The sequence below is a fragment of the Neospora caninum genome, chromosome VI (genome assembly GCF_000208865.1).
Source record: "Neospora caninum Liverpool complete genome, chromosome VI".
NCBI classification, from domain to species: domain Eukaryota; phylum Apicomplexa; class Conoidasida; order Eucoccidiorida; family Sarcocystidae; genus Neospora; species Neospora caninum.
In genome coordinates this window covers 1,704,829-1,726,959 of record NC_018392.1, presented here as the reverse complement: position 1 = coordinate 1,726,959, position 22,131 = coordinate 1,704,829, and the positions used below count along the sequence as shown (strand labels likewise).

General features: G+C 50.5%; 3 protein-coding genes across 3 annotated transcripts; 2 read left to right on the top strand and 1 right to left on the bottom strand.

Moving 5' to 3' along the window:
• Nucleotides 1–5,541: 5,541 nt before the first annotated feature.
• NCLIV_017520 (putative TPR Domain containing protein) lies at nucleotides 5,542–16,151 on the top strand (the record flags this gene model as incomplete). Its single annotated transcript, XM_003881944.1, has 15 exons — nucleotides 5,542–5,586; nucleotides 5,938–6,237; nucleotides 6,611–6,862; nucleotides 7,339–7,441; nucleotides 7,646–7,701; nucleotides 8,414–8,691; nucleotides 9,332–9,482; nucleotides 9,864–10,119; nucleotides 10,912–10,985; nucleotides 11,436–11,565; nucleotides 11,916–12,213; nucleotides 13,087–13,415; nucleotides 14,422–14,692; nucleotides 15,296–15,432; nucleotides 15,586–16,151. 15 exons carry the CDS (start codon nucleotides 5,542–5,544, stop codon nucleotides 16,149–16,151), a joined length of 3,246 nt encoding a protein of 1,081 aa, XP_003881993.1.
• Nucleotides 16,152–17,860: 1,709 nt separating this feature from the next.
• NCLIV_017510 (putative 40S ribosomal protein S29) lies at nucleotides 17,861–19,138 on the bottom strand (the record flags this gene model as incomplete). Its single annotated transcript, XM_003881943.1, has 3 exons — nucleotides 17,861–17,869; nucleotides 18,405–18,504; nucleotides 19,083–19,138. 3 exons carry the CDS (start codon nucleotides 19,136–19,138, stop codon nucleotides 17,861–17,863), a joined length of 165 nt encoding a protein of 54 aa, XP_003881992.1.
• Nucleotides 19,139–20,634: 1,496 nt separating this feature from the next.
• Nucleotides 20,635–21,754, top strand: NCLIV_017500 (hypothetical protein; the record flags this gene model as incomplete). The annotated part of the gene is made up of 3 exons (XM_003881942.1): nucleotides 20,635–20,840; nucleotides 21,094–21,327; nucleotides 21,616–21,754. The coding sequence occupies 3 exons, from the start codon at nucleotides 20,635–20,637 to the stop codon at nucleotides 21,752–21,754; spliced, it is 579 nt and encodes a 192-aa protein (XP_003881991.1).
• Between the last annotated feature and the right edge of the window lie 377 nt (nucleotides 21,755–22,131).

Genomic DNA, 22,131 nt, shown 5'->3' with positions numbered 1-22,131 from the left:
AGATCGAAACAGATGCAGCCAAGAATACAACAAACAACATACTTAAGTAGGGTGAAGAACCTGGACGTTGCACAACTAATATGGCTGTTGTGTAGCCTCAGCTAGTGTGCACGGTACCCTGAATGTAAATTACAATACCACAACGATGGGCTGCTAGAAACGTTTGAATTAGAGGTCCCGCGAAATCTCGGACAGGTCAATGGAGACAAAGAGAGGAAAGGTATGCGACAACGCTGCGCAGGAGTATCCGAGCCATCTGCCCTCCGTGACTGTCTACGGCAATATGATGACGTTCGCAAACGAGCGCATCAAAGAACAATCAGCAGCGGAATGCGTAGCGCGCTGAGACAATCCAATCGATTTGGGCACGTATTTAGCAGAGCCGCCATTTTGACGAGCTGACAAAATCGCTTCAAGACTGGTAGAATATCAGGGTGAACAAAAATGCCGTTCTCGCTTGTCGCCTGACTCCGTTCCCAGAAAGTTCTGGAGGAGCTGCATTTTAGAGAAAATGATAGGCAACTTTAGAGCGCCCCCACAAGCAACAGCCCGCATCAACAAAACGCCCAGGGGGGACGGGGAGCGTCTGTGCAGTGATTCGCGCGTTGACAGAACAAAGCAAGGAGCTTGTACAGAGTCCCCTGTTTCTCGCTGTGAGCGTTTAAAGTCGCATGCCCGCCGTTCAGGGCATTGATTGCTGAGAAGCGAAAGCGCAATGCCGGTTCGGAAGCCGTTTTCCCAAGAACTAACGCGATCTCGTATTTCCTAGTACCATTAGTGAACCTTTTGGTCTGATCCTAAGTACACAGTGAGCTAACTAGATACAAGGACCTTTGCAAGCAGTGTACCTGCCTGTTTGCATCTTTTCTCAGCTGGTTGTCTCCTGTCATGTACCTGTCCATCGTGAAAGCCACTTCTGTGGGGCCAACGGGGAAACACCTGTAGAAGGTGGCGCACGCCTCCGTCATCCTAATACGTTTGCCAAAATGTATCCAGCATTGACCCCCAAGGACCTAGTTGAGGCGAGTATCCGAGAAAACACTTCAAGCATGTCCATGTCTACAATGGGGGACATGACGCCACACAACAGTTACTGCATTGCGTAGCCTCTCTGTCGGGGTACAGGTCACAAGAAATGCTGCTATGCATGAAGCTAGCTACTGCAGCCAAAGAAAGTAGGTAACGAAACTCTTGCTTTCTTCTGTGTAACTTGACTAAGTTTGGGGAGAGAACAAAATATAACAGTAAGACAAACTCTGACAAAGCCAGGAACCAAGATTAGCTGGGGGACCAGAGGGATCTGGGTCAATTAGAGTATACGACGGCATGTTAGATAGAGCTAGGCGAGTCACTGCGATATTGAAAAAAGCTTCCCTATGACGCTTCGTTCCCGGGCATCATTTGTAATGTCGAACCAACATCCCAGCCCAATTCACACGAGTAGCTACACCTGTAGCCTTAACATTCTGTAACGCATGCGCCGGGTTACGATGCATGTGGACAGTTTAGTGGGGTAACGACGACATGAAAAATTGTTGACCGGCGAGTATGACCATATTACCCCATTCTATCTGCGTGTGCTCGTACTGGCTTTGACGCCGGCTCTTTTTAAAGTGATGGAATGCCTCATTTTTAGCGACCACGCTGCAAGCAAAGTGGTCAGAACCGGATCCAGATTTCCGTAGGACGGCAGCGAACACCACCTCAGCACGTCTTTGGGATGTGCGTATCCGGGGGATCCATAATGGCATACACTATTCTTCCCTGCATCTTCGGAGAGCCAGTGAATGCACGCTTTCAAAAGAGAGCCGATCGCGCTGATGAGTCAAGAAGTCTCTGCGGCAGTTTCTATAGTTACCGCAGGCTTAAGCACGGGAACACACACAATGAGTTTCACTTCTCCCATCCCACGAAAGAAAAGTGGAGTTAATAAAGCCACAGGTGTACAGAAAAAACTGTTGGAGCTGCTCTATATAAGAGAAACGATGCCATTGGTGCGTACAATCGTAAGCGAATCGGTAGCATCGTACAGTCAATCAGGAAAACCAGTCTCCTATATGCTTCTGAGAAAAAGACAGAGAAGAGTACCGGGACGATGCAACAAGAGAACAAACTTGTGCGCAATTGCCTCTACAAGACGGCTGATCGTGTTCGGCATCGCACCAAAGACAAGGCGAGGTGTGCAGGCTGCCTTCGGTGACATCCACTTGAGTGTGGTGTGGACTTGGGGGCAAACTGAGAATAATCCAACCCTCAGGGATAGGAATGCGAAATGAAGTGTGGAATCGGAGGCAGATGCAGGCGTATAAACTATCGAATGAACAAAAAACAGTGCCTGAAAGGCGAAAAGCACACCAGCACGGAAGACAACAGCAGTGTGTGTACCTTGGATATTCACAGAAAGCTGCAGCAGCACCCTGAAGAGCAAGATGCGCTTAGCTCAGAGACCACACATCAGATAGAGAAAGACTGGCATGTATATGAAATCACGTTTATTCAGCATAAAAAGAATTAATCAGCTGTAGATTCGCCTGTCACTGTGTAGGTCCACTCGCAATTGCCACGGTGTGGCAGCATCCTGTCACTTTATTATGAAAGCTAGTAAATTTTTCACAACGGCACTTGAAACAGATGCTAAAAAACAGCCAGCTTCCGTGCACAGGGCAAGCCGTTCTGTGCTGGGGTGCAGTGGCCAGTGGTGATAAACGTGGCTGAACTGTCGCCGTTCTGAAGTGTGGTGCTGACGTACGTACACAGACGTTCACAAAAAGAATGCTAGGACTCGCGAACGACAAAAGTATCAGACACAGTCTCAAAACAAGGCTGGCAGTGCGCGCCAGTGGGCTGGGCATTGGGCTTGCTGACTCAATACTGGAAGATGTTCACCTCCCGCCCCATGTGGTCTAAAATAATATACTTGTAACGACGAACGATTGGGGCGTGAGCAGGAAAAAAGGGATGACCGTTGAGGTCAGACTGTGAAACAAGTTTGACGCAGCAAGACACAACAGGGTTGATAAGAGTTTTGCGATGCGACTACGGTGATTCTGAGGCTTACCGTTGAAAAAAACTAGACCGACGCAAGATATGGCATCGCCACTTGACGGCCCCCCGGCTCAGTGCACGCAAACGACCACGCTAGAGGCTCGTGGCAGATTCTGGAGCATGCGTTGTGCCATGACCTGGGCCATTGCATGCGACAGGAAAAATTGCCGGTGAACACCAAACTGGAAGAACATTGCCACAACACTCCGTGATTGTTCAAGGTCGTCCTAGTTTTCCTGTTACCCTTCGGAAGATCAACCTTGGCGTCAAGGCGTTTCCTCCATCCGCCATTGCCACATTACTGACCGTCGAGTGCACGGCAACAGAATTTGCCTCCGCTGTTGGGTACACACAAAATCCGTCTGAGTACCTCGTCGGAAATACCATTCTCCTACAGTTCTTCTGTACACTTCACGGCGACATGACTCTCCTTGTTTTGATACCCGTTTTGGAGACTAGTGTAGCCTCTGTGTATGGAACCGTAATGACCGGTACCCGGTTTCTCCTCAGCCTGTGATCTCCAGTAGAGGGACGGCGGCATATACGGCGATGGGAGAAAAAGAACAAGAACTGCAGTGGTGCCTTTCTCTCTCTGCAAATGGGCTACAGTTTTAGAACTTGGTCTGGCTGTATCGTTTCAAGGTATCCCCACGCGCGTGTTCTGCCGCGAAGAGCGGCAGCGCGCGAGAGGGAGAGGAAAAGGACGAAGCATGAAGCCGTCTTCTCGACATAGGGGGTTTTCCGTCAGCCAATCAGGGTGCCAGTTCGTGCTGATTGGCAAAGTTATGCTGATTTCTCCCTCCAAGTCCTCATAACGCGCGAGATCAGGATTCCGGAATTTTTTTTGTCGTTAACTTTCGAACAGGCAACCCTCGCTTTGAAGTAGTTTTTCCCCCGTAACCCAACTTTCCTCGACAGGAGGATGTTTAACAGTAACACCCAGGCAGACTCGTGTGAACCACACTTTCTATGAGCAGCGGTCACATTTCCATCCAGCACAGGCACTCAGGCCGTCATGTGGCATCGAGCACAACGGGTGGTTGCGTCGTACCAGGCAACTTATTTTTGACCGCCTTTGCCGTTCTTGTCCAGTGAACAGCCGAACGTTGTGTAGTATCCTGCCTGTGGAGAGTTACAACGGCTTGTGCCGTGGGCCATGTGGTGGAGATACAAACCGGGAAATATATCCTCCCGTGTATTGTGGCTTGGTTTCTGCAAGGCGACCTGAGACAGCACTACACAATATGAGTGAGAGTTTGTCGGAGGCACCGCTGTTGGAGGTGCTGTTCTTCCTTGCACAAAGGCACCAGTATCGCCGAATGCAGCGGCTGTGCATGCGCGAGCTCACTGTGAGGTTCAGTGGAGAGCTTCTCTTCTGGCATTCCTTCGCTTTGGCTGAAGAAGGGAGCATTGCCGAGGCGGAGCAGAACTTCCAAAGTCTCCTCAACAAGAAAAGGGTCGCCTTCCCAGCTGCATCGGCTCTCCATCATTACAGCCTACAGTCAGCGTGTGATGGAACAAGGTACAATAGACATATCAACAATCAGAATAAGCGAGCCTGGCTTCTGTCACATAGGTTCTTGACACCTCCTTGTGGCTCTCGATGCCCTTATTCACCAGACACCGTCTCACAAGCCTACACTAAACGTAGAGTTTTTGACAGATAGGTGACGCGGTAGTTATACGACACCACTTATACTGTTGCTACAGTGAAACACGATCAGAGGCTGCTGTGTATCTAGGGCGTTGAGTTTCTCCGGATGTCTTCATGCCCTAAACCCTTCCACAACTCTTCTCTGCATGAGGGCGTTCGGTCAGACACACAACGGTGATTTCCGAGATATTGTGTTTGTTTTCTTCATCCGTCTGTTCCTCTTCTCACTCGCTGTCGCGTATTTAAACACCAATCACTGCACTGAAATATGTGGGAAGACGCACACTTCTGGGCAGCGCCCGATTGCAGATCCTTGTTCTCGGTGACAGAAAAACGAAAAAGCTGTCGATGTTATTCACCTCTTGCGTCCTCTCTGCTGCAGCGACGCGAAGGTTGATGAATTACGATGCAAGGCACTTGCGGAGAAAGCTACCGCCAATGATGCCGCACTCCTCCTTGCGGCCCGCTTCTTTCTGTTAGTGGGGGAGCTAGAAACGGCTTCGTCTCTTATCACCGTAGGCCTAATCTTTAAAATGGGAACCATACCAAATTGCGCCCGCCAAGTGACGTTTCAAACAGACTGGCGGCAGCAGATGAGGCGACGACTCTCCCTGGAGGTGGCTCAACAGAGCATCGGCGTCCTTCCCTAGTTTTCGATTAAGTAGCTATTCCCTGGGTATAAATTCCACAAAGAGGTGTCAGTGTCTATTTCCTAGAGGAGTTTCTCGGCGATAAAGTATGTGTCAAGAGTGTCGATCCACAATTTGATCCTGTATACGCATACCTGCGTAATCGAATTCGTGAACTGCTACTAGGTTGTTCAAATAGAGAGAACTGCTGTAATGATCGGTAGCGTTATAACCGGATTGTTTTTGTCTGCACGAAAGGTACGGAATCAACGTGACTGCTACAGCCAACACTTCGCCTGAGACCATAAAAGTCAGCGCTTCACGCGGGACCTTTCGCAAATATGTGTGTCGCTTGCTGCATTGGGAGCGAATCACGAGTAGGGTCCAAGTGCCGTTAACTTTGTTGATTACGAGAAAAAGACGACGGCTGCCCCAGGTCTTCTGAGGTCCGTCGCTAGCTATCTTCCTGGAAGGCGTTAACGCAGGTACCATTTTGGTCAACGATGCCTCGCCCTGTATCCGAAAAAGGGCACCGATCTCCGTGATGAGTTTCATTCAGTCAACTTAAATATGTACTCGGTGCTTGCTCTTTCAATGATGTGCGTGCAGGACATTACGTCTCCCTCCGAGAAGTCCTATGAGGTAGAGGGGTGGATCGAACTTCGGCGACAGCGTCCTTTTCGCTCTTGTGACCACGGGAGTGGGCCGGCCATATGGGTCTCCGGGGAGGCTCAACACGCCTTTGACGTGAAGGAGCGCGCTGGTGCAAGCCATGCGACCCTTAAGTGCGAAGAATTATTCGAGAGAGCTTACGACAAAGGCGTTTTGGCCAGTGACAAAAGAATACCTGCCCCTTCTACTTTGATGGGCAAGACCACCGTACAAATATTGAACAACTTTTGGTCGGGTGTAAGCAGCACACCGGGAGGTCGGGGTGTACCGGGAGCTAACTAGATACAAGGAACTTGACAAGCATTACTAGATTTAAATAAACGACAAAGACATCACGATTTTAGATCGGTTGGTACAGAATAGCAAACCTAAACAAAAAGTCTACGGAAGCCCCATCACCTAGAACATATGACATTGAGAGCGTCACTACTTGTACGAATGCGGATGTGGTCTTTTGTCTTCTGGTCGTTTGGTGGGTCTCGATGGTCCATTTTTCCCCGGAATTGCGGAGCACACGAATTTGTAATGATGTCACAAAACCAGTGGCGCGTGGGCATATTTCTACTGGGTTCCAATAAGCATGAACTTTTGTCTACTGCCTCTTCGACAGGCGCAAGATACTCTACAGGAGGCACTGCGGCACTATCCGTGGTTCTGGCCGGCCTCCGTATGCAAAAGTGAACTTTTGGTGCTGCTTTCCCGTTGGGACGAGGCAGCTCAGTGCGCTAGAAATTTGCTCCGGATCGACGAAGATGACTTGGACAGCCACACAGTTCTGCTTCTCCACGCCGTCGCACAGAAAGGGGATTTAGACCAGGGTGTTCTGCAAGTTCGAACATTCTTCGAGATGCTGGCTGTACAGGTGGGCTCACGAGCACGGAGCTCGGCTGTGTGTCCTGTGCATGCAGTATGCACATGAGCACATAAAGGCATATGCGGCCACGTAGATCTAGATAAGAATGTAATGGACATGTTGCAACATGCTGTAGTGGGCACTTTGCGTTTCTGCATGGGAGCCAACATGCTCTCAGTTTCCGGGGTAGCTGCACCTAGGGAACCATCTACACAGCAGGAAGACGGTTGTTTATCAACTCTTTATGTGAGATAGGGGGTTGAAGTGACGGTGCTTCCTGAAAGTTTTCCTCCCACCCGTGCACGACCACGTGTTTAAAGCCTGCGGTTTTGAAGAATTGTGATGCCAGCTGGTAACAACTTTACAGGCAGGAGAAAGCACCATAAAAAACGGAAGAAGTGGCATAGCTCCATAACGTCCAACAACCAGAAGCTCAGACTGATGTCTGAACCTTTTCGGTGTAACATGGTTTTGTTTCCGTTCAGGAACCTTACAGCTTCGCCCTTTGGCTCGACAGCGCGCGGCTGTTTCTTTCGATGGTTGGTATCCATGATGACGCTACTGAGGCGATTCTGTCATTTCTCCGCGGTGCGTGTGATCGTCTGCGATCTCATGCCACGATTACAAAGATTAAAGGCAGTACACTTCTGATGGAGATGATCGTGGAGATCGGCTTCTTGACTCTGCGCCTTGGAAAAACCAGCGATGCCAGAAAAACATTCCTAGAAGCAGAACGGCTCCATTCAAGCCATTTTGGAGCGTTGGTTGGGTTAGCTGCTTGCTCTCTGGCAGAGAATAACGTTGCCGATTGCCAAGAACAGCTGGACCGTGCCAACGCGCAACATAAAGTGAGTCACGGAGTGGATCTCCTCCGGAGGACGTTTCCCAGTGCGCATAAGACACCCAGAGTCGAGTTGTTCGCTGGGGCCTGCTCGCCACCCAGTAGCGTTAGTTGTCGCGCTGGAAGTGTAACTTGAAATCGCTGCTTCTCAGCTACACCTTGTGGCACGCGGCGCGATGGTAGCAAGCACGGTTTTTGAATGCGTGTCGTCTCTCCGCTCTCTACTCAAGAACTTCGTCAGCGATCTACTTCGGGCATTAAGAAAACCATACACCTGCGACACCTTGCGAATATCTGCTTGAAGAATGCCCTTTTCCAGTGTCGTCCTCACTGAGCGCGCGACAGAGTATTCGTGATGCACATGAGCCTCCAGCAAGCACATGCCACCTGACGACAGATCTCATCGCACGCTCAGCAAATGGTATACGGTTCAAGGAGGCAAGCAGAGCTGAAACGCTGTGCTGTATTCATCTGGATCTGCGATAAGTTTGGGCGAGTTCGGGACGACCTCGATGCTCACAGCCGGAATTCATGACTTTCCGTGTCACTGTATCTCACTGACACCACGCTCCTTGTGGCTGCCTCTCATGTGCGCGTGCCGAACGCTCGTGAGGGACAGGGCGGGCGAGTGAAGGCAGGTGGCGCCGAGCGGCCACCTCGGGGATGACACCACAAATGAAGCACGTGCTTGTCATTTTCCTCGTTTGTGGAATTTGTAGAAAAGAGAACGGCTCTCGCCATATCACAGCTTACTCCTCAGTACGAGCAAAGTCCGCGCAGGTCTGAAAGTCGATGTGGCTGATGAGAACGTCTTCGTGAATCTCCAAGAAGCTATGGCACACGTCGATGAGGCAGTATCCTACACGGTCCGCGATTTCCGGTCAACATTCGGGCTGTACTTTTTCACCGCTTTCCGAGCAAACCTTCTCTTCGATGCGGCCAGCACGTATTTGGACTTGGCATGCTATGGGTCACTAATCAAAACTCTTAAACCATCGTAAGCGACGGAGACATCGGACTCTCGGCGTCCAGGATCATGCGAGGCAAAGTGGTGTGGGAAGACAATTTCAAAGCTTAAAATGATCAAACGTGTATCAAAGCGAGCACGTAGCCGCGCGGGCACTGGGGAACGAAGTGCCGTGAAGTTCACGCAAACAACACTCGGTTAAGACCGAACCGAACTTCCCCTCCCCACCACTCAGAGCGCGGAGGGGCTAATTCTACACTCTGACTGGCCCAAGATTTGCTGTATTCCGTTGGTTTATCCTGTGGGGGGTGGGCAGCACCTTAGCTCACGCAAGTTGGCGAGACCAATGAAGCTGTCGGACTACCGCGCGGGAGTTATGGTTGTTGAATTCATATCGAGGATGTTGCAAAGTGCTCTAACTCTAGTTTCAAACTATGTGGAGTTGAGTTATATTGACTGTAATTTCATGAAGCGTCGAATTCCAGCTCCCGGGCCCAAAGGACGGAACCAGAAAGGCGTTGATCCACCCCAGGTGATCTAGGTCGTTTTCACTTCCCTACCTTTACCATCTGCCGGTGGTCGCTCGATTGTCACCCAGCAATTCTTGGATCTTTGGGGTTGCTACTTGCTCGTTCGTGCTCTTTCTCTGAACGTGTGGCAAAACCTGCAGAACCGGGAATAGCGTTGTTGAGCTTAGTGTGGGATTTCTGACAACGGCAACACCTTCGAAGGACACTAGTTTCGTTGCTGAAGCTCTCGCCAAAGCCTCGTCAGTGTTGGGGACCCTGTGTCACTTCATGCCGGGCCATGGAATGGCGAAGGTAAGCATTTATAATGAACCCGAAGAATTGGGAAAATATGTATCGACGGTCACGGATCGACATTGACAAGCGACTCCAAAAATACGTCCATGCTATTCCCATTTCATGTCACTGTTGGCCTTCTACCAGATGTGGTTCTACCAGGCAGCCCTCGGCACTCCTCTCTTCCTGACTCCGGCGCCCCACCATGCAACTCTAAAGCTTGTACTGCCCTAAGTCAAAACAAGGGTCTGTCAGAATTCCTATCAGACTAAGACGCACTGCAGGGGGACCTTCTTCCCTGGTATACATACCCCATCTCCTCGACGACTGGGTTGCCTGCTTCTTCCAACTGATCACTCGTCGCAGGACGCCCGTTGTTGTGATATTTGTATTCGCCAGGCGATGATGGCTCGGGTGCATCTCCTGCAAGGCGATACGGAGGCAGCACGCCGAACATTGAGGGATGCCTTATCGTCTCGGGCTTTCAGCGACGATCTAGGAGGCACAAAAAGCAGCATTGCAGCTCACTTTTGCCTTATGTTGGCTCGCCTAGAACAGCTCGCAGGTCAGCCTGCGGAAGGGCTGGCACAGTTGGAAAAGGCTCTATCCTTCGATCTTCATTTGAAGAGCACCCTGCCTTACTACCTCATCAAAGGTACCGAAAACACCGGATGTACGCCTGCTTGGTCACGCCACACAAGTTTACTTCGACATGTGTTGTCCAAGCGAATACCGGACAAAGAAATCCATCGTATAGGTTCGCCATTCAGATAGGCAAACTTGCAACTAGCATCCACATTTCCCAGCAGGCTGTTACTAGCGAAAGGACATTGCGGTGCATTTATGCAGTTAAACACGACTGGATACTCTTGGACATGGCAAGGTCGCTGATTGATTATGGCAACGATTGCCCTCTCTTGTGTGAGTGGCTACTGGTTCGACCCACACAAATGACTTCTCTTGTTGATACTAATTTTTATTCCAGAGGCCTGGAGAATTGACACTTGTTTTCCCCCTGAAATCTCGGTTTCGTAGATAAACACCTTTTGACTGTAGGTTAACTTGCAAGTAGAGAGATACGTGATCCAACCAACGCCACTGCGAAGAGATGCGCACGTCGCAGAGGGAGAGAGAACTATAGGAATGTATGACCTTCTTCGGACACTTCAGGCACTCATCCGCGGCGTAACAGTAGATATAGACACAGTCGCGCGCAGTAGGGGGTCTCTCTACTGTCAGACATCCAAGGCTCTAAACTGCCCCTGGAAATTAAACACTTGCATTTTTGTGACGGCACCCGGCGAAGGGTCAGAGTAAAAAGAGGAAGGTACTGTCTAGTTGGCCACGTCCTTTTTTCCACCGCTACTGTAGTAAACCCGTCTCAGAATGTGAGAACGCCTCGTTCACGCCACACGGGCGATGCCGACCCTCTGTCCGCTTACCTCAGCTGATCTCCACTTGCAGAAGACGGAATTTGATGAAGCTGTCAGTACGCTGGAAGAGTCCCAGAAGCTGGCTACTGTGAGATCGGAAACACCCCAGAAAATAAACTCTGAGCGGCAGGCAGCTGATCTTACTACAACGGCGGCGAACCCGGCCATAGGGCCGTCCTCGCGGCGTCCTTACCAATATCTATGTTTTCGAGGAACTGATCTTGAGAGGGTGGAGCTTCACTGTCTTCTGGCAACTGCAGCCGCAAAGAATAATCGTGGCGATCAAGCGTTTGAAATACTCAGTCGCGCTTCTTCGTCGTTGGCAGGAAGTCCTCTTGAAGGGAAGATTGTCCTATGCAGGGCGTCAATAGCTGCTGATTCAGGTGACAGTGCTGAGGCAGCCCGGCTTTTGAGCTCTGTCCCTTCATCTAATCCGTTCTATGTGAAGGCACAAATGAGCCTTGCCCAGATTTTCCTGACAGAAGAAAAGAATAGGGCGGCATATGCACGCTGCTTCCGGGACATAGCTGCTGTTCAGCCGACACCAGAAAACTTCACAGCCATCGGAGAGGCCCTTCTAGAAGTCTACGAGCCTCGAGGAGCTGTTGAAGCGTTTGAACGAGCGTTACATGCAAAGCCGGGGGACCGCAAGCTCATCAGACGCATCGGTAAGCAGCTTGCAATGGTTCGAGCCACACTCCAAGACCTGTGCAAGATTTCCTGTCTACGTCAATGCGCCTAAAGGAAAATAGAATCTGTTATATGTAACGGTGCCCTGAACGTGCCTCTCTTCACACTGCATCAGGAAAGCGTACAGTATCTGTAGATCAACAGCAGGTTCCGATCCAGGGCCGCATAATTTAAAGCGCATGTGGCGGAAGCACACGTTCTCACCCAATTTGGAGACCAGAGCGTCTCACTCGTCTACACTATACACTCTACGAGTTGTGGCAACATTTGCTTTTTGTGTGTGTGAAACTTTTTCCTTCGCTCCAACTCTGAACTCAATTTCTCTCAGTCGCGGCGCTTGTGAAGACGCACCAGTACGAAAGAGCAAGTACCTACGCCAGCAATTCTCTTCGTGAACAGCCAGAAGATCTGGAGCTTCGACTAGACTTGGTAGCTTTGCTTTTCAGGCTGAGAAGATGGCAGGAGGCAATCGAAACCGCTTCAGTTGTAGACGGTGATAACACTGCGTATGACGGATCCTTTTCGCTTGGTGCAAAAGTCCAAATATTGCTTCTTAAGGTCAAGGCGCTGCTCTCTCAAACATCCTCGTATTCAGCTCGGGGAGATGAAGCAGAGTTAGAAGACAGGTATGGCGGTGCATTGGACAAACTCCCTTTAAACGCACTTCTGAAGAGGTCGTCGAGGACGATCCGGAGTTGGCCGCAGTGTAGAATCACCAAACAGCTGCACCGAGTAGGCTACCGTAGAAACCAGAGAATTGAACTGCCGTACACGGGCACATGCACCTCCTCACAAGACCAGGAGCTTGCGAAGAGATCTCTTCCAGATCGCCACAACATATGTATTTCTGTAACTGTGGGAAGGCTGCCAGGATTTTCCTCTGGGAGACACAGACATTTTACTCCAGCGGAAGCAGCGCTCATGTTAACCAAGCACAACGTCGCGAATGAGATATTCTCCAGGTCTTCACTATTTGTCTACGGCGTTGACAGCTGAAGTAGCATTTCTTCACCAGATGACTCGATATCACACATCTGGCAGTTGATCTCTGCCGTGAATCAACCGTTCCCCTCAGACATATTCTTTATATCATTAGCATTCCTACGCTGATGCTCTAATGCACTGTTAGTCCATGACATCTGTGAAGCAACGCTTGGTAGAGGTGTGGATCTAGGGTCGGTTGGCTGGATGTTCCGCCAGATAAAGTGCAGAGGTACCCATCACTCAGGTTCAGCTACACGAGCTCTCAAACGATGTTGCTCCATAAACCGCCCACAGCAATCTGTTCCGCCAAATCTATGATGCTTTCCATGAAGCCGGCTCCATCGTACGACCTTCATAGGGAGGTTGGCCAGTAGCAGATGCTGTGACCCACTAATGAGTCTTTTGTCAATGTCTTTCCTGTGCAAGAACCCCCCGTCGCACTTTCTACGCCTGCCGGTTTATCGTCAGCAACAGTTTGGCACTTTGATGTTCATTCTCCCTTGCTGCTTCCACAGTGCCCTTCGTACCCTTCACCGCTGTAGAGTTGCGATAAAAAGGTATCTCGAGCTTCATCAGCGCAGTGCTGAGTCCGCGTCCGGTGAAGGGGCCTGGCGAATATCCCGTTTAGGGGCGGATGTCTACTGCCAGCTCGGGGCGATATTGGAAAGGAGGAAAGGCGAGGCAGAGCAGGCAGCCCAGTGTTTCGAGGAAGCCCGAGAGCTAGATAGCGAAAGAACGTCAGCGCTCCTTGCTCTTTCCAGAATTCGTTTGAGGCAGGGCCACCTGCAAGCTGCCGAGGAATACCTTTCCGCGCTCCAACGCCTTGATCCGACCAATGAAGGCGGTGAGTGACTGACGAAAATGAACCTGAGGCTCTCTTATTTAACCAGATAGCAAAATTTACAAAGACGGATTGTTTTCTCGAATATGGTGCTTTACACGGTAGTTGACAGAACCTGGACAGTGAAAAGTGGTTCTCGATTTCCGGCACGCGTCTTGGACGTATTAACTCATTTGCCTTTTGTTCGTAACGTGTCTCTGGTTTCCAATCGTCGGAGTCTAACAGTGGCTAACCATACCGGATACAACGCATTACTGACAGACGAAATATAGGATGAATGCCTTTGGAGGACCCAGTCGCAGTTGACTGGGCATTCAAATCCAAATAGGACTCGTGAATAGACTTGCATGGCATGGCAGCTAACAGCTAACGTTTGCCTGTGCTAAGGTCATGGAAAGGGGGAAAGTTTGATAAAAATGGTGAAGTCGATACCTGCAACACAGGATACTATACATACGTTATAGACGCCTGAGAAGGTGCGGACCGAGTTGGTAGAACCGGAGCTCATGAGACAGAAGCGGGATCTGGGTCTACGCTATAAAATGGCGTTTTGAGGAAGCCGTTGCCGTACGTCCTTATCGAAAGAAATCCAAAGAAGGAACTAAATGTGTAACTCAGCCACAGTGGACATAAATATGGAGAGTCATGGAGCAGGTTTCCATGAGTTGTCATGGCGTATTTCCACAGAGTTGCAGATTCGTCATACGCCTCCACATACCGTATCGAACAGAGAGTATCCCACGACAAAGAGCTGCACCAGAAACATTAACTCGCCAGACCTGCAGACCTGCAGGGGACGCAACAACCCACTGTCCTTTTTTGTCGTTGAAAACTCAGTTTAGAAAAACTGTGCAACTGACAAAAAGACCACGCAGCACAGTGGTTAATGTATGAGGTTTGGCACACAGGAGCCACTCGAGCACGAATATGTGTGGCACATTTGACGCGCTATGGAGCCCCCAAACTAAAGGTGCGCATTCCGAGCTTTGGGTGTTGTGTTCTTTCTCAGTATCACTTATCAAGTCGGAGATTGTTGCTGCGGCTCTCTTGGACAACGTACGACACAGTCCCTGTGATCTCGTCAGCCATTGTTTCTCTCTCCTGCGTCTTCACCTGCCACACTTCAAGGCGCTGGGCGACGCTCTTGCCCTGATGAGGAAGCAAGGCCTTCTGATCGAGAACTACAGTACCATTATAACAGCCATCGAAAACTTGAAACAAAGCACCGGGAGCCTCTACATTGAGGCAGGCACAAACTATTGTCTAGGCATCATCAAGAGGTGCGCTGTAAAAACGCAGCATTTTGTTTTCCTCTGAACACAAGCCAGCAGCGGAACTCCGGAGAGTAGAGTGACAAAACCACCGCCACAAACTCCCTGTCTGCAGACGGCACATGTTCACCGTTAGCCGCTCCCAGCAGCGGGAGTGTGCCTGCGATGCTGTATCCCAGTAAAAAACCACTTTTGTCTCTTCACAAAAGTGTGAGTGAGCAGTCACATAGGCTCACAGCGCTCACCCTGATTCGACGTACTTCGGAGTCCATTCACAAGTCGTTGATGAACCTCTCAGAGAAACAGCTTCCTGTCAAAACATAGAGGTATATTGTCCGAGGCTTATCTTTTAATAGAGCCTCTGATGTTGTCAGCTTTGACCATCGCTTAGAAACAATGTAAAACAAAGGAGCTTACCCACAAAGTAATTCTTGCAACACTCTGAAAGACTGTTCACATTCGTGCGCCTGCCCGCCGGAAAAAAGCCAGCGCCAGCGATGTGGTCGGCGACCGAGTAGCCTGGCAGGGTTCCCGGTATCCTCGTTGGAACAGAGATTTCTTGCCTTTAAAGGAGCACAGTTGAGTTAATTGTCTTCTCGAGTTCTCTACTAGGTGGAGGCATTTTCCTCACGAAGCTCTTCAGCACCTGAACGTCGCCCGCCGTCACTCAAGTTTCTACCATGACAGCATGAGGCATATGGTGGAAATATGCTTGGATCCTGGTGACCGTATCACAGTTGAGGCTCTTTGTGGCCGCTTAACGCTTTCGCTCCGCTCCTCCCCTACAGCCTCACTTGATGGATTGGGCGGCACTGGCGGCGTGCTCCTACCGCTTCGCAACTTCGTTTCGTGGTCGAGTACGACGTCGCTCGGAAGGGGTTCTTGTTCCCTGGCTTCTTCAGTGGCGAATGATGCAGATCAGCATACTCTTTCGTCTGCACCAAAAGCTCACGCCACCAACGCTTTCGAGGCAGAGAGGCTCCTGCAAGAGTGGCATGCTGCGGGGCCGCCCGTGGAAATGCGGCGACGGCTGATGACGTGGCAGATTGAGGCACTCGCATTCTCGAAGGACAGAGGGAAGATGGATCTTGCGTTGAAGGCTGTCGGAGACCTTTTGCTGCAGCATCGGGACGATGTGCCGCTCCTACTCGCTGCTGCCGAAACGTTGCTTGTGATGAGACAAACAAGCAAAGCTCGCGTGCATCTCAAGCGTATATATGAGTTGGCGAAGGTCGGTATCGATCCAATTGCCGAGGCAGAGACAGAACGAGCCTCGCTACTCTTAGCTGAACTGCATATTCAGGCCGGAAAGACTGACAATGCTATTCCTCTCATCACCCTCGTCACGAACAGGAATAAAGAGTGTGCCCGCGCTTGGGAGCTCCTGGGCATGTGCGCCGAAAAGCGAGGACAATACGAACAAAGTGCCGATCACTATGGAAAGGTAAAAGGCTCTTTAATATCGTGATCACATGATATAAATATATATATATATATATACGCATTCATGCGGGTAGGTACAAGAATAAAGGTGTACGTTTTGCATATATAAGATGTAGGCAGATACATATGTTTTTGTGAACGTTTGCTGGCTCCACTCCGGTTGTGCCACGTCGGAGTTACGATATAGTTTCCGTAGGAAAGCGTCTTTCCCATTTTTTCCTAGTCGACGTCACCAAAACACACCTATGACCTGTAGGAAACCCCTGAAGGTCTTCAAAAAGAATACAAATAACGTGCCGATAGGCAGATTTCTGGTTTGCTGGTCGTATTTTCATTGTCATGCGTTTGTGAATTAGCACTGATGTAATGTGACTAGTATATTCAAGCTAATCTAACGCCAGTTCTGACAGAAAAAAGAACGGCATGTAGGGTCCATTGTCCCTGCGCAGGCGTGGAAGCTCGGCAACGAACGGAATTTGACAGTGGGATACCGACTGGCTGACACCTTGTTAAAGGCTAAACAGCCCGTCAAAGCAATCACTGCATGCCACGCAGTCTTGCGGCAAAAGCCAGATTTCCTCAAAATCCGGAAGGAAGTTCTGGACAAAGCCCGTAGATGTCTGCGCCTATAGCGCCTACAGACCACCTACTTAAGTGGTCGTGGAACAGCTAGGCGTTACTCCCAGGGAACTACGAGTAGGTACTCGTAGACCCAAGGCGGCAAAGGAATCGTGCGTGAGTTCGTGATAACCCAGCTTTGTAACGAAGAAGAGCATATTTCTCTGATCTAAAAATCACTGACACTGAGTACGAAACCCAGTGCTCCGAGTGGTGAGGAAACCAACTGTGGGTATACTCGAAGCTGATTCAGTGACCTGAACACGGACTTGTGATGCTTGCACGAGTTGTTGAAACTTTACGGTCCTCTGAATATGGGCTTCTAGAAACAGCGTCTCATATGGATAAAAGAAGAACTGCCATGGACGTGTTTCTTCATCGAGCTCTGCAGATGCAGCCGTCGGTACCAATCTGAAAAACAACACCATTACGAAGCACTTTGTGTGCTTAGACCCCCTAAGCCACATCGCTGATTCTCCTTTTCATAACAACTTGTTCGGCCAGCACACGACGCGGCGAACTATGACACTGGGTTGTCACCTTTGAGCAACGATTACTACGTCGTGCCTCTTCCCTGGAATACGAAAAATGTGCTGGCGAACAGCGCAACGCTTCGCTAGTGTCAGTGCGTCTGGTTCTACGCCGAATATCTGTCGCAAGCAAAAGCGGGAACCCAGCTTTGCTTCACACCGTAACTGTCAGTTCGCGGCATCGAGGACAGGGAACTCCCGTATACCGTTGTACGTGGTAGCTTGTCAACTGCTCGCCTAGGGCGAGCTTCGATGTCGCTGTGCGTTTCAATCCTTACACACGAAAGTCAGTAAAACAACAGACACTCTCCCAGAACTTTTGGCACGCACTGAGAGAAAACAGGATCGGAAGTGGACTTCCTTCTCCCTTAATTCACGCCTAAGAATGCTCTCCCTCCGCAGCACGCACGATCACACTCTACTATGTACACCCACATACACAGACGCTTTTGCGGGTAGACACAGCTGTGTACGGGGCGGCCCATTAAGGATTAACACAAGCAGTGCTGCCATCCGCTGGTGCCTTTCCGTTGCATCGTATCACGGCTTGCCCGAAGGTGGCGTCGTCAGCGCAGAACACCTTGACTTATCGGTACTGCAAAAAGAACACAATCCGCCATGAGCCAAGCGCAGCATATGACAACATTCTTGCGCGAATCCACCAGAGTGTGGTACGCAAAAAATCGCGTCCTTTAATGCCTCAACTGGCTGCATACACTCAACACAGCATCCAAGCCTGCCGCTGCTGACGCCCAAAAGTTATATCGACTTTTGACGCCATCTTCTCCATTCGCCGTACCCCCTCAACTTGTGTGTCAGCCTCTGGAAAAAGACAACCTTGGCGTCTGCAAAGCGTGCGATTAAGAAGCCAGAAGGGCGTTCTACAAACGGATGTGAGGCCGTGTGTATCCGCGATAGACGCAGCAGCTGTGGGAAACGTAGCAGGAATGAACGCATGGACAATGGCTACCCGTAGTGCGTGTACGTCCGAGCACGACGAAAGTTTCTAGTCCGACACTCCACCGCGTTTAGTGGAATCTTGAGTCTTCTTTGTTCCCTGTCGAACCCATACCCCGGAAGAAAAACGCGGCGACAAAGCTAGCAGGGAAGGCGGATGTCCTCGAGCTTACCTTGACGAAGCCGATCTGGGTTGCGCGCTCTCTGAAGCACTGACGGCACATCATCAGGCCATACTTGCGCACCATACCGTGGCGGTTGAAGCACACCCGGCTGCAGGTAAATATCACACGGAGAAAACACGCGCAGATCATCCTCTATTCCTATCAGCTCCTTCGCCCAAACAGATAAACAAAAACCACTACGCATGCACTCCTAATGGTAAATCTTCCGACATAAATGCTTGTATGGATGTGCGCACCTCCTTACAAAGGGCCAGCCGGCTTCGAAGTACGGTATCTACACATGCAGAAACCGAAGATCCACATAATCCGCGATTTCCACGTCTGTCATCCGACCTCTTGGCTTTAATCCGGTGTACTAAAGAAAACGCGCTTTCGGAAAAGAGGCTTTCCCCATCAAAACGGACCGGCAAAAGTTCTAAACATAGGGTCTGGCGTGGTTGTCGCGGCGCCAACACCACGATGTTACCATCGACCGTCGGCGTCCCATCTTCCCCACCTTTTCTACTCCAGGACTCCTGCGTCATTCGACGACAGAACCACGGGAAAAAAAATTAAACGGGCACTTCTGCACACACGAAGACCTTCTTGCGACCTCTGCAACAATCCCCACGCGGAAACAAGAACGGAAGTTGAGTTCCCCGTGCTTTGAGTTTCGAAGAATCTCACCATTGCCGACTGCCGGGTCCGTATTTCTTCGGTCTGGTGTTGAAGAGGTTCGTCATTTTGAGAAGTGCCGCAGGCGAGTAGGAAAAAGGAGAAACGCGAGAGAAAATGGATCAGAGATGAAACGACACCCGAAAAAGTGAAGAGCTTGTAGCAGGTCCCTCCCTGGCTTCAGAAAGTTAAGCCTCCCTCACATGCGCATACACCGGGTGTCTCTGCAACGCATTCAAATATAAGCACGCGGCTGACTTGCCACCGTTTCGTGTGCTGCGGCGTTCTGACCCCTCTTTTCCCCACTCTTTTCAGGACGACTGCGTGCGCATGCAAAAAATACAGTGGGGAAGAGCGAGATCCACCCTACCTCATCTCTGCGCTGGGTTTAACCGAGTCGAGAGACGTTAGCGTAGCAAAGGAAAATGGGACTCGGGGGGGGGGGCGCTCTCCAACAGCTCCAGAGTTTCTAACCGCCACAACTAGGAAAATATACATATATATATGGACGTGTATATATATGTGTATGGAAAAGATCTTCTTTCCCTCGAAGTACTGAGCCCTTTCGACACGGGTAAGCGTCTGCTGCTGGCTCGCCTGCTTTCCCTCTCTCCACAGTGGGGACTGAACTTTTCCGTTCGTATTTGTCTCCTTTTCTTCAGGTGGTGGGGCAGATTGACACCGTGAAAGAGAATTATTTTTGTTCGATTTTTTGTCGCTTCGGCCATCTTTCTCGTGCGACGCTCGAATCTGGGGAAGAGATGGCAAGCAGTACCCGCTCGAGGCCTTTTCTCGCTCCTCCCCACTGTCTCGACAGGAAACCGGCGGTGAATTTTTTGCAATGAGAAACGCACGGAAGAGTAGAAAATCTGCTTTATTCGATCTTCCAGTTCACTCTGTGCTGAGCACTGAGTTTTTCTGGTGTCGGGAAAATCTCTCAACCTCCATTTCTGTTCTCGACATCCGCGTCCGAAGAGAAATCCGGCGCGCCTGACCTACGCTACCCTCCCAACTCCCGCGTGTGTGACTGGCGGAAGCCCGTCACTTATATTTTCATAGATCTATCATACACCTTCTCCTGTCTCGTTGCAGAGGAAAGCGTGTTGTGTGGGCGGGGCATGCATGTCGCGATGGCACGGGTTGCCTCCCGACATGCATGACATCTGTCAAAGAAGCCTATCCTCTGTAGCATGCATCTCATGTGTAGTGACAGGCGGATGCTCGCATGTTTTTGCATGCCCTTTCATTTTGTTCTACCGGGGTTTCGGTCCTCAAAGTCCGCGTTCTCTGTTATGTGTCGTTTCCGTCCAGTTTTCCAGTTTCTTCTCTTCTCGGACCCCAGAAGCCGTCGCATATGGTCGGCGGGGCTTCTAGGCATCGATGTATATGTACATATTTATGTCAATATGCACTCGCGTGTTTACTGACAGGGAGTTGATGCGTGCATCGCGTTTCGCATCCGACCTCGCGCTGCGCGAGTCTCAGTTCGACGTCTGGAAGACTGTTTGTGTCTGTTTTTTTCGACAGGAAAAGGAGATCAAGACGCGTTGTGAGAGTTGACAAGATGGCGACCGAGGCGAAGCTTTTCGGCCGCTGGTCGTACGACGATGTGAACGTCAGTGATCTTTCCCTCGTCGACTACATCGCGGTCAAGGATAAGGCCTGCGTCTTCGTGCCTCACACTTCCGGCCGCTACCAGAAGAAGAGGTTCCGCAAGGCCATGTGCCCCATTGTTGAGCGCCTCGTCAACTCCATGATGATGCACGGCCGGTAAGTTCTCTTTTTCGGGGGACAATCTCCAGTTTGAGAAGTTAGCCGGCTGGTCGCTGGCAGGAGAGGAACCGTGCACGCATATGTATACATGTGTGTCTATGGTTACACGCAACGCCACCGCGACCGTAAAACCGTGAAGATCGTGCGACCGTGACGTCTGAATGGCCGTAGACGTCGAGGGCGCCGGAGCTCAGGTCCCGGGTTCATGTCAGTTGTAGATCCGGCGTGTTGCCTTTGTGTCTTTTCGCAGCAACAACGGAAAGAAAACCCTCTGCGTCCGTATCGTCCGTCATGCCTTCGAAATCATCCACCTCATGACAGACAAGAACCCCATCCAGGTCTTCGTCAACGCTGTGGAGAACGGCGGCCCCCGCGAAGACAGCACGCGTATCGGATCCGCTGGTGTTGTCAGACGTCAGGCTGTTGATGTGTCTCCCCTCCGCAGAGTCAACCAGGCCATCTACCTCATCTGCACCGGCGCAAGGTCAGTCCCAACCCGCAGTCAAAGTTCTCCAATTTGTCTGTTCCCGTGTGAATAAATCTACTCACTTTTATATACGTATGGATGCATATATATATATATATATGTATGTGTATATCCGCGTTTAGGGTCGAAGCTCGATTTTCATCTTTTGGGTTTTGTATGCAAGTTCTTCTCTTACACTATTGGTTGACAGTCGCGAGTTTCGGGGTGTGCGGGGTCCCTGGAAAGAACTCGAGTCTTTGGAGTCTCCACGCGCCGTTATTTCGAGTGCATGTGGCGATCCTGCAGACTGGCGGCCTTCCGTAACATCAAGACCATTTCTGAGTGCCTGGCAGACGAGATCATGAACTGCGCCAAGGAGTCTTCCAATGCCTACGCCATCAAGAAGAAGGACGAAATCGAGCGTGTGGCGAAGGCTAACCGATAAACAGTTTTTTCTTTCAGGCCGTGGAAACTGTTTTCTAACGGTGGCTGGGTTGTTTTTCGTGCATCGTATGACTTAGTGACATGCTCCGCTGTGCTTACTCAGTGAAAACGTTGTGTTTCCCAAACAAAGCATTCTGCTTTTAGTGGGCAACTTCCTCTTAACATGTTCAAGGTCACTGGCCGGTCGCTTACCGTTCGGGGCGAGAGGCCCCAGATGTCGTGTTCACACCTCCGTGCCTCGGACGGGGCGGCGCCGCAGCAAGGAAACAGATGATGCACCGTCACAAGTGGTGTGTGCTTGCATAGCAACAAGGAATTCACTTAGCAAAGCCGACGCGAAGCTGTAGCGCTGAGACAGGGACTCTAGAGGACGGTGCG